General features: G+C 35.5%; 1 protein-coding gene across 2 annotated transcripts; it reads left to right on the top strand.

Annotated features, from left to right (window-relative positions):
- The first annotated feature begins 924 nt into the window (after nt 1–924).
- Nucleotides 925–10,534, top strand: LOC135686722 (uncharacterized). 2 transcript variants are annotated; one of them, XM_065203020.1, is made up of 6 exons: nt 925–1,078; nt 6,141–6,282; nt 7,326–7,417; nt 8,081–8,344; nt 8,481–8,572; nt 9,097–10,534. In XM_065203020.1, the coding sequence occupies exons 1-6, from the start codon at nt 980–982 to the stop codon at nt 10,088–10,090; spliced, it is 1,683 nt and encodes a 560-aa protein (XP_065059092.1). In that variant the 5' UTR covers nt 925–979; the 3' UTR covers nt 10,091–10,534. The 2 variants fall into 2 exon arrangements, with proteins under 2 accessions (XP_065059092.1, XP_065059091.1); XM_065203019.1 differs by having other exon boundaries at nt 9,088–10,534.
- Nucleotides 10,535–12,245: the final 1,711 nt, after the last annotated feature.

Raw genomic sequence — 12,245 nt, 5'->3', positions numbered from 1 at the left:
GGCTTAGTTTGGAGCAAATCCTATACCACAAAGTTCTAAGTTTGGCAATCCTTCATATACATATTTGGGGAAGAAACAACAACCTTTCTGTGTTAAAAAAGCTCAACACGGTTGTATTTTATTAATACCGTACTGTTCTTGAAAAGCAAAAATGAAAACATATGACCCTGCTGGCTCAAGCGTCATTTTAGATTGAATGGAAAACAAGGAGGAAAAAGTAATTATGAAAATTCCGATATTAAGTCATGTTCATTGGAGAATTTTTCAACCAAGGGTAACGCCATTTAAAATGGAGAGAATAAAAAAATTGATAATTTTCGGCAAAAGATCACGAAGGTTACAACATGAATACAACAAGATATCACCGCTAGCATTTCGCCCACATTTCTAATTAAACTGCTATATTTTTAATTCAGAACTGGCCAATACCGCACACTGGTCATTGGATTCACAAAAAACCCGTTCACCGCCGATTTTCCTCATTACCGAAATACCGCCCAATTTTAGGAAGATTACCGAATTTCCGACGAGAAAAAGGTAAATACCGCAATACTGTCATCCCCAAACACCCCTACCCACACATATACAGGGTGCGAGCATGGTTTGATGTGTTTGATCTTTGGTGTGGCTTCTAAAGTTCCACACAGCAAAACTCCCTTCCAAACTTTCGAGAAAAGCATTTTCCTGTTCGCAGTGTAGTCTGAAAACAGGGTTACAATTGCTGTTTGATAGTCGTACAGAATATCGCAAGTAGAAAACTTACACCACTCATGAATTCATTTTTTGCCTGAGCCTCGTTTTTCTAAATGTTTTTTCACCCCTTGTCCTGAAGCTGTCAGGAACACAAATGAGAAGACCATGATCACAAAGGATCCAGACCAATGTCACCACGCCGTTCAGCACGAGGTCACATTCATTGCGAAAAGAGGTCACCTGCACATATGTCACGTGACACTGATCCCCAACCTGAATTGAAAACATGGAATCAAGCGCGATGAGTAGTGCGGTACCTACAATTCCAAAAGTTTCATCGGTTCATCTTACCCTACCGTTGTCATGCCAAGTTTGCCTCGGAAAGGTACTCTTAACTTCATTTGTTTATCTGTCTTAAAATGAAGTAGTTCATTCATAGATGGCCAGCGATGTATCCTCCAATTTGTGGCAGCACAATATACAACTTCAACTTACCGTTTGTTGCTTCTTTGACATTGCATGTCAGCGAGAAGCGAATCTTGAAATTAATCTGCACAAAGAGGTCTCAAAACTGCTAATACTGGAATACTGTATCATGGTTCATCTCATATTTGATGTGTCTTTTTAACTATTCTCAATCAAATTATGTCCTTGGTTGTCGTATGCTTATGTCTGCCAAAAAGGAGATCTCATTTAAAACCGCTATGAATGGGTTAGGTGAAGAAAATAAGTCCTTATTGGAAGGCATATTATAGCTATGGTTTTGATAGGTCCTTTGAACAGCAGTAGATTGATTTAGGCAATATTGGGTCTGTTTTAAGTAAGTGACAAAAAGCCCTAAAAGACATAACTCACTCGTGGTGCATTAACATTTGGTGGACATTCATTTTTAGGAGCAGCAAACCACTTAGGGTGCTACATGTTTACCCTTGTATCTCATTGACCAAAATTGTAAAAAAAGTTAATTTGGCACCTGCTTATTAGATTACAAAATATAGCTGTATATTTTAGGCCAGGTGAAGAATTTTCAGGTATGGCATGTTCACTCCTCAAAGGGACAGTTTGCATCAAGCTGAAAATTTGAATGCTTGAACAACATGAATTGGAATATTTATATATTAACTATTGTATTGGAGACTCTTGGGACAAATTAAAAGTGTATGTTAATGATCTTGGTCATTACAAAATCCCCTTCCATGTATATAGGCCCAAAGATCTTCAGCGTACACCCAGTTTTTTTGGTGTTTGGCCTGCAAGCCAATAAAAAAACCTTAAAATTTTTGTTAGTTGGCATGCTAAACATAAAGCCATGTACAGTTGAGGTAAAATAAAGGCACACACAGTTTTCTTTAATAATCAGTTTTCTTTGTCTGGTGCAACAATGTTCAAATTGTTTTACTAACTGCTTTTATGTTTTCGGTGTACGTAAACAAATTCCCTGGTGGACCTTCGGCGTACAGTTGATATGGAATGCACCCTGGGCCTAAATATGTGATAGCTGTTGTTTTATCTAATTAGTTGTCTTATCCAAACTTTCTATTGTTCATTATTTCTCAAATCTGTGAGCCTGAATAGGTCTGGGCATCTATTGCTTACTATTCAGAAAGATAAATAGGAAAAATATACAGTTTGGTGGTTATTATGGAGATTAGTACCACAACCTTCCTTAAGTCCAATTTTGTTCTAGATAGAATAGAAATGATTCTTTTCATAATAGGACACCAATTTCTTTTTTTATTGCAATAGATTATAAAAAAAAACAGATTTTCAAGTGTCCTATTTCATATCAGCCTTATGTTTGTTTCATGTTTAGTGTTTCTAAAATGTGGTGCTATACTACTTGGTTAAGAAACCTTAAAAAACATTTGCCTCAAAATCAGCCAAAATTTTAAAAACTGCTGTGCTAATTCTAAACTTTTTTTAAAGAAATTTGTGTTGATATTGCATATAGTTCTAAAAAATTCACCCTCTTGAAGACCAGCTGGGGCTTGTCCCTGGAAAAATTTCTAAGGATCAGGCACTTTGAAACAACTGAAAACCATTTTTAAGATAAAACTGGAAATAGAGCCAATGCAAACACTGCTGCTAAGAGTTTTGTGAATGGTCTAGGCTGACTGTTTTGGACCCATAAGACTAGCTGTTGGAAAGTATATAATGAGATGATTGTTTATTGCATAAAAAGCCACTGTGAGAGCTTATCAAGACCTGAAGACATATGAATGATGTTAACCCCCTTTGATGAATCACTGCTGACATCAGTTATTCACAATCATGCAGTAGTCACAAGCATTTGCAGCTCATGCAGCATCTTCTTTTTGAGAAAGCAATTTTACCAAGCAATAGGTCTTCAAATGCCATGTCCTTTCAAATTTCATCAAATTCCTCGGAGGAGGGCGTCACACCATTATCACCCTTTGATTGTTTCCCGAAGGATGTTATTGTGTCAATTCTCTATTTTTTAGTTAGATAATGTCCTTGTTAAAAAAAACTTTACTAAGCACAAGTTGTCCTTTTTTCAAAATGTTTTTAAATATTTTTTCAATACAAGAAAAACATAACCTAGTTACGAAAAGTGGCCTTTTTAGTGGTAATTTTTACTTACAGAAAAAGTAGGAGACCAGGTGTCTTTGTTCTTCATCTTGTTTGCATCTTGTGCCATCTAGAATGTGGTTATCACTAGCTTGCGCCACAGACCATATTCAGAATATGGTTTGCGATGCAGGCTAGCTTGTCCCTTCAAAAATTGCAAAATATTAATGGGTACAAGCCATGTCTTTCTTCTTGTAATACAGCTATTCCATACATAAACGCTTTTATAGCACTGATGTAAACTTCTTTCAAGCTTAAAATGAAAGTAAATTATGTTATTCTAAAAAATTAACTATCAAAGTGTAACTAATCTAGCATCAAAAACAATAACATGAGTTTTGGTTTATTGCAAAATAGCAGTTTAGTTTAGTTTACAACCCTATTTTAGCCTTGCTATCTTTGGAGAAACACTGATTTTTTACTCATAACATTGAGTAACTCAACTGTCACTTCAGACTAATAGCGGCAATGTCCAAAGCATCCATCTCTTCCTTTATCTATCTTCTTTTGTTTCTTTGAGATGCAAAATATATGCTACCAGGACAAAAGTATTGCAATACCCAAATCAAAATGGCATCCAAAAAAATTTGAAGTTTTGCAAACTTATGTTTTTACATTGAAATATTCCCTTCAAAAATAAACATAAAGGCGCTTAACCAGGAATCAAATTCTTTGATATTCATTGAGGATTTAGAACAACAATATTAGTGTAAGAAATTTTACAATTTAAAGAAAAAAAAATCTACAATAGTAAAATCAAAATATAAGCAAGATAAGGAGCGAATAGTTGTGATAAAACTTAGTGTAAATGGTGTTTCGATTCTAGAGATTTCAAAACTTTTTATAGAAAATGATAGCAAAATAGTGAGAGTTAAGGAAATGGCAAAAAAGATAATATTCCCGACTTCTTTAGCCCCTACATTTTCCAACTCAACTTGGGTAATTTTTTTGGTATAGTTAGGGCCCATATAAATTGGTCAATTATCAGCTAGCAACATGCGAGTTAATGCAGTGAAATATGTTAAAATAATGCAAAACAGTCTCTTTGGTGGAATCAAATCAATGCTAGGAAAATGAGGAAGGCAGTCTTTTTCATAAAAAGCAATACATTCTTCTTACAAGGCCGTTTTTACTCAAATTTACCTGAAAGTCTGCAAACTCAATGTTCCCTTGACCATCACAAAGACCTAACCTTAAAATAAGCGAAAATTACTTGTTGCCAATGAAAATGATCTAATTTGAAATCCATGAGGCTCTTTAAGGTCCAAACAAGAACTGACTTAGAGAGTTTATGGAGAATGAAGGGGAATCCCAGTGCATTTTATCAACAAATTTTGTTCATCAATTCCAAAGCAATTTTCCTCACTTATCAGAGCCAGGAGCACCTCCACAAAATGTTTGTTTAATTTAAACTACTTGAATGGTTGATTTAAAACTTTGAAAAATGAAAATGGTATTATTCAAATTTATGCTTTATTGAATTTGCAGTTCTATTTGTGCACAACCAGACAACAACTAAAGTTATTGTGTGATCTGCCATTGATCGACTTCGCAGATGTTGCAATACTTTTGTCCTGGTAGTGTACAGTCTAGAAACAATTTATTCCATTATGGCTTCTAATAGTCTTGCTGAAAGAATTTGAAGCTTTTTTTCTATTTTTGAAATTTTGTTCCTTCAAACTAATTTATGGAAATACCATGGTAGATTAAAATCTCAAGTACAAGTTAAAACAATTTCAAATAAGCTATTTCATAAGTCAGATTTAAGTATAGAACAGGCAGTGATGGAATGGTTTTTTGTTATTTTCAGCAAAGTAATGTTTTGGTCCTAGAAGCTATAGGCAAGCTGTCACCTCTGTCTTCCCTTCACAGCCAAGATGAAGACAAGATTTATTTTGAAGCCAGGTCATAGTGGCAGATTGTAGCTGACATTAACCTGCAGACCATGTGGCAAAATGGTGTGGCTTTGTCCCCTTGCTGTGTCAATTTGCCTTCTGTCTCTTTTCTCATAATTGAAAAACCTGAAATCTTATTGAAAGTAAAAAGTAGAATAAATGTTGATGTCAAACATAATTCAGCTGTTGGAGGCTCTTTATGCATGTAGAATATTGATATGAGGCAACTGTGCAAATGAAATCCTGTTCTTAATTGATCTCTTTCTGATGTGTATCAATGGGGGTGTTACTCTTCTTTTGTTTATTTGTGAACTATTTTTTAAATCCCTAGAAGACTTCAATATTTAATAACTTAAGAGCAATACTGTGCCAAGTTTCCAAGTTTTACTGATAGCTTGTATTCAGAAATTCATTTTTTTGTGTTTTCAAAATAGGTCATCTGAAAAATCAAGTCAAGCAATTCTCGGTCCACTGACAAAAGAAGCTTCATGCTAAATATCATGGCTTCCTCAATTTCTCAACATGCACATAATGAAATCCAGTGCTCTGAGAAAACCAATGCTATTTTGGCACCATCAGGGTCACAAAAATTACTTGCTGCAATTTTTTAGGGCTGAGAAGCATATTTTGTTTCTCTACTAAAATAGGCACCAGGAATAACCTTTGAAAAGTCATGTTACTATTGGCTAAAGTTTTTCCCTAAAGCCTTCACAAAATAAGTGATATCTTCACAAAAGTGTAAAATTCAGCAACTTTTACTTTATGGTTTTCTTCTGCTATTGAAAATCAAAAATCAAAATGAAGTAGAAGATAAAGATTTTTTGCTGTAATATAAATGAAAAATTAAAATGTAGATTGTCAGAATATCTTCCATACAACCCTAATTTGATAACCAAAAAAGACAGTTCCAATTCGTTAAGTTGCTTTAAAAAATTCATTCTATTTTTTATCTTTTTTTGTAAGGTAAAAGATCCTGTGATTTGTGCTAATCAGCACGTTTTTTGTGCAAACTGTATGTCGCAGTGGCTTGAAATCAGCAAATCAAACATGTGTCCCACTTGCAGAATACCAGTTACAGACAAACAGCCATTCAAACCAATCATAGGTTTGTAGATACTTAATCCACTCTTTGCACTTCTTTTACATGACATTGGAAAGGGGCTGGTTGTTAAATTTGTGCCCAAACATTTTTTGTGACACAATTACTTTATGGGTAATCATCAGATTGTTATAGGATGGATCAGCTGCTGCAGGAGCTTTTATGGTACAGCATTCGGGCTTTCAGAAGATATTTTATTGAAACCAATTGACCACTCCTGGCAGGCAACAGTGTATTGAAATGTGGAGCTACAGCAATTGCTGCGACAATTTTATGTCAATTTATGTTTGAAGTTTCATGTAAGCGTTTCCTGTGATTCTTATTTTCCTCATCTCTTTCTTGTAAAAACAGTTTTGAGAAAGTCTTGCCTTTGAAATCTTGTAAAAAAACAGAGCAAGTAATTTCGACATGATTTTGACATTAAAGCTATTTACTGGCTTTTCGAACTGAAACAAAGTAAAACAAGAGAACGGAACCAATAAAGGGTGCAACTCAAACAAAAATTGTAAATTGTAAATCAATGTAACAGCCCGAGCGCGCGAGCAAGTGATAGAACGCGTAAAAAGATTTTCATACACTGAGAATCGTCAAGTAATAGAACGTAACTGTGCTGGATAGGTCATCCACAAACTGACTAATGCAACCTGCAAGTGACCTTTAAGCGATGTGGCATGAGCAATTAATATCACGTGGTTCCTTCATGTAGAATTAACACGTTGAGTAGCTTTTCGCTTAAAACTTTCTTTAGTAATACTTTCTTAGACTTGCTTATTCAAAAATGCTAATTTATAAAATCGATTAAATTTTTTTTCAAAGGAGTCCTGGAATTTTTCGCAACAGTACTGAAAAAAGGAAATGTAATGTTTATAGAGAGCTTAAAATCATTATTTGCAAGGGAGCAGTTAAAATGCATTTTCCCACAGTTGAATGATTTGGGATTCATCTAGAATCCAATTATGGTCTTACCCAAGGAAATGACTTTGCATATTTTCATGTTAACAGCATCTATGTGGTTGTATGCTAATATTTGTAAATCTATTGTCCTGTAGGAAGCATGGACATTTCACCAACAGCTACCAATAAAGAAATAAAAGGACAATTAAGAAGAACAAGGTTCGAAATACTCTTCCAAGAATTTGAGGTATATGAACAAGTTTAACAAGAAGATTTCTTAAATAATTGCTTTCGAGTTTGCATTTGCGAATATATTTTGACTTAACAATTGCTATATCTGAAGTTCATTTTCATTTATGACATTAGTGGCTTATGTTGGACAGTATTGAATTTAACTCTACTAAAGCTATGCTTGTCAAGCAGTGTCCTGGTCCTTACACTGGATGTGACAACACCTCATTGTTCCCATGTTCAGAATAACCGGAAAGTAGTGGCTTCCCTCGCTCTAAGTGAAAGTCTGGGCATGTCCCTGATTGGAACCACCGCCCCTTGAATTTGTAGTTCTTTACGCTAACCTGACAGCGTGCCTACGTCAAAACCTAGTTTATCTTCTTTCATGAAGCCTTTTCCATGAATGATATTTCTGTTCTTCAAAAATTCTCTTTAGTATTTCAGGTTAGATACCAAGTTCAGGAATTGGGTTTTGACGTATGGGGTTTTTTTCGTATGAAATTTGGACATTTCGCTAAGTATACGGCCACATAACATGGTTTTTCATTGGTAATTTCGATGTTTCGGTTCAGTTATTATGTATCTTGTTGCTAGATAACTATTTTAAATGTTGCTTGTTTCAACATGCATCTTTTACCTGTTTTCTTATAATTGAAAGGCTTATAAATTTCAATCACAGAGAGAAATAAAGACACTAGAACAACGCATAGAGGAATTCGAAGAAGAGAACCAGCATATTAAAGAAATCAATTCTGACCTAAGAATGAGGTTAGAATTCGCAGAAACTAAACTGGCCAGCTCTTCACATGGAAGTCGACAAGAGCTGAAAAATGGAGATACTGTTCCCCAAGATATCGGCACAATTTTAAAGCTTTCATCTCGTTTGCAAGATACCATCAATTTCAACAATGAATTGAAAAGCGAAAACAAAAAGTTGAAAAAGGTAGTTTAAAAAGGGAGAGATTTGCTTCGAAATTGTTACAATTGCCCCATTTTATTTCATAGATAACCCTGTTTCACTAGATTTTTACACAGTTGATTTTTGCTTGCTATGACTTCTGATATATTTTTTATCTCAGCAATTACAAGAGACGGTCGAGAAAAATGAAAGCATCAAAGAAGAAATGGAAAAAATGTCAAATGAAAATAATTTCAGCGTTTCACCAAGAAAGTGAGTACAGTTGCACTGGTATTTTGTCTAAATAAAGTTAATAGATAAGTCAACATATTAGGCTGATCGCCACTGTCAAATATGTGGCCCAGGGGATCAGTGATTATATGTATATTCGCAATATTGACGGCATGACATTAGTTGAGCCTATCGGCTACATAAGAGCGGCATAAGATTTGTATTCAATCAATTTGGACCATTTTATTGATCGCAGAACACAGATTTTTCCTTGGTCATAAATGGCTAAGTAGAAATGAAATAACTGAACTCTTGATGCATGTAATGGTTCTGTTAGCATTGTCTTAGGTAATTAAGTATTTATGAACATTGCTTTAGGGATTTAGGTAATCTTTTCTGCTAAACATACAATCTACATATTTCTGAACTGAACATGTTTCTTACGTCTTTTCTTCGTTTACAATCTTCTATTCATTAGAATAACACATGCAAATTTTACAAAAAATTCTTGTTCTCGTGAAATGCCAGTCTCTGAAAATAGCTAACAACTTTTTTAGGTTTTCTAGGTACACGGTTGCTGCCTTAGAAACAAAAGTTGAAATGTATGAACGTGAAATAAAAAGGCTTCAGATGGCATTAGAAAGAAGTGATGAATATATTGAAGAGCTTAAGCAACAGCCAGGCTTTTCTAAGCAATTTCGTAGTTCTTCTGATGTACTGGCAAGGTCCAGTGAACGTTCTTATACTGGTGAAAGTCATTCTCCTGAGCCTAGCTTCATAGCAAGCAATTCCCACACCTCGAAAATGGACAAGTTGGCTTCTGTCGCACTTGGCACGAGAATCCCGTTACTAAGCTCATCAAATAATCAGGGACTAGCAGCGATTTCACCAGCTCAAGGTTACAAAAACTATAGTATATCTCAAAGTGAAAGTGGGGCTGTATATCAATTAGAAGGCAAATTAATGGAAAATGCAGAAACACTGACAACCCCTAGTAGTACCACTCGCTCAATTTTTGAAGACTCTTCGAAGTTTCCTGCTTGTGCCAAGCTTATTGAGTTGACAAAAGTGCGTCGTGACCTTTCGGATATTCAGCCTGCAGAAATAATGCCTGTCGATTCGTCCAGTGAAAGCTCGGAAACCCGACACGAAAATACAGATTTGTCCGAAAATGTTTGCGATCTAGTTGCAAGCAGCTCAGCAAAAGAAGAAATTCCCAGTAGTAGTTGTTCCGATAAAAGCCAGAATTTTAATAGCAGTGATCCTAAGGCTGGGCAACTGTCACCTCATGGTACTGCTACAAAAGCTTATTCTCAATATAATAACTCGCCTGATGCTGCTTTGTCGCCTAGTCATAGCAAGACCAGCAACCCACAGGCATTCTACCGACAGGCGTCTCCCCAGTCTCCATTGACACAATCATCAGCATACGGACCTCTCAAAACATCGTACCCTAGCTCAGTTACGTTTCAAAGTAATGAACTACAGAGCAATGCCCGGAAAAGTCCCGGATACAATTGCACAGCAGCGAAGAAGATTAAAGTCGAAGAGGAAGATTAACGATGCACATAGCTAGAAGAACCACAATGTTTTATTTATTTATTATCATTAAGGTGATCACTCGATACATAGATGATTTGTAATTTGCAAGTAAGCGCAGTTCTCTGTTAATGAATGATGGGAACCAATGATCCACTTTGGTGTTTGAAGTGTGCGGTACAATTTATCCTTTCAATTCGTTTTATACCTTAAAATAATCCCAAAATACTAACTGCCCTTTTCATCTTTGTTTCAGCAATGTAAGCATAGGCTTTTTTAATTTGTCCACTCTTTTCCCTTTCGTCCTGTGGCGCTTGTTTTTATTTCTCTGAATGTCACTCGAGCAGAACATTCTTTTTTGCCGACAAACATTTACATGACATACGCAAGTCACTGCTAAAGGTTGTTTGTAAAAATTTCTTTTTTTCTAACTTAATGTTGATATGATAGAAACTACTACCACAACTCTACTGTCTATTTATTTTTACTCCTGCTTACCATGCTGGCATTTATAAAAAAAACTTGAAGATTGAAAAAACTCAAGTTTCTTCGCAAACACATGTCTGTCGTTATTTTGGTTTGAGTTTGTGAAATATAGCGGTTATCTAGCTTGCATTTTAAGAGCATTATCGATGAAAATAAGCCTGTTGTTAAAGAAATAGATATTTGATCTTAGTATCTATGTGGATTTCTAATGGGATCAAATCTTTTATTCCCATAAACTTTGTTTCTTCTTGTGAATGGGTTACCACAAATTGAAAACCTACCAAGTATTGACTAAACTTGTGGACTTTAACCAACGATTAATTCTCTAAAGTCACTGTATGATAGAAAATGCAAGCAAATAATGGCTTAAACAAGCATTTATGGTGAATATGAAAGTAAAAGGGAAGCTAGGCTGCTGGCTGATATTTCATAGATAGCCTGTTACAACTGAAGCCACCAAAGCAATTTAAGCCATGTCATGTTTCATGAACTATTCTCTGCATTATAGCTTCTAGTCTATTTTTATTGAAATATCTTGCAGATATTATAGTGTGTCACTCAACTAAAGGAAAGTGTTTAGGGCGTTTTTCGGACAAAAGGTTTTATTTGTTCGTTTCATGTCTCTATTTTTCCAGAAGCAAAATTGCGCTGAAAATTAAAAGACTGTATAAAACGAAGCAATGGACATGCCTTCTTTTGGTGAAAATGAAATCATGCATGTGTAACGATCAGGGTTCTTGTTATGACGGTGAATAACCCGTTAACGTCAGCTTTCTGTGCTGTCTTAATAACCAGCTCGTTGATGGAGCGATGGGCTAGGTCAAAGGGCCTAGGCCCCTCTAATGCTTCAACGGAAAGACTGATAGCCTAATAACATAAACAAAAGCTAATTAACAGGACAATACGAGCGTCACACTACATGTTGAGAAACAAACATATTGCCATAAAAAGGCGTTCACTAACACAACAGGACTTAACAGAATATGTGATCTAAACACGCATCGGGAACATAACTGAATTGATTAGATATAAAATCCAAACCGTTAAACATGATTATTTTTTATCTTAAAGGTAATGTGTCCATATAAAAGGACTGCGTATACCCAACTTGTCAAGCCACCCATCAAAATAACAGTTTGCGATTGGTTAGTATTCTTGGGATGCAAAACTGCTCACATGAAAAGCTAACCTCGCAGCAGGATAAATAAACAGAACGATCGTAATGACTGTGGCGATGACATGAAAAATCACATGTTTCTAAAAACCCCCGCAGAGTCGCTTGCTATAGCTGGACACATTACCTTTAAAGACATTTGACACAGGTTGACCAGCGAGCGGTTGACCAATCAAATTGCACACAGAGAAAAACACGTGAACAGTTTCCGTCTTTCTGCAAATCGGTGAAATCCTAGAGCAGCGCGCAGTGGTTTCACGTGAGCGGTTTTCAATACCTTTCTTGAGCGCGTGCTCTGATCAATTTGGCCTAAGTTATTTTTGGATTCGCTGTACTTAGGCATGTCAAATGCCTCTAATCATCAACATATAAAAAGGCATTATTAAGTTTATCTTCACTGCTCTACGTGGACTATGAATATTTGTTAAAGATTTGGATCTATCTTCTACCTCGATTTCTATATGAAACCAAAAAGAAGAAAAATTTACAATGTCTGAATGCTATGGATGCAAAATA

The sequence above is a fragment of the Rhopilema esculentum genome, chromosome 6 (genome assembly GCF_057945365.1).
Source record: "Rhopilema esculentum isolate cy_ngs chromosome 6, ASM5794536v1, whole genome shotgun sequence".
Classification (NCBI taxonomy): domain Eukaryota; kingdom Metazoa; phylum Cnidaria; class Scyphozoa; order Rhizostomeae; family Rhizostomatidae; genus Rhopilema; species Rhopilema esculentum.
The sequence above is the reverse complement of the archived record's forward strand: the minus strand, read 5'-3'. Positions and strand labels throughout refer to the sequence as shown.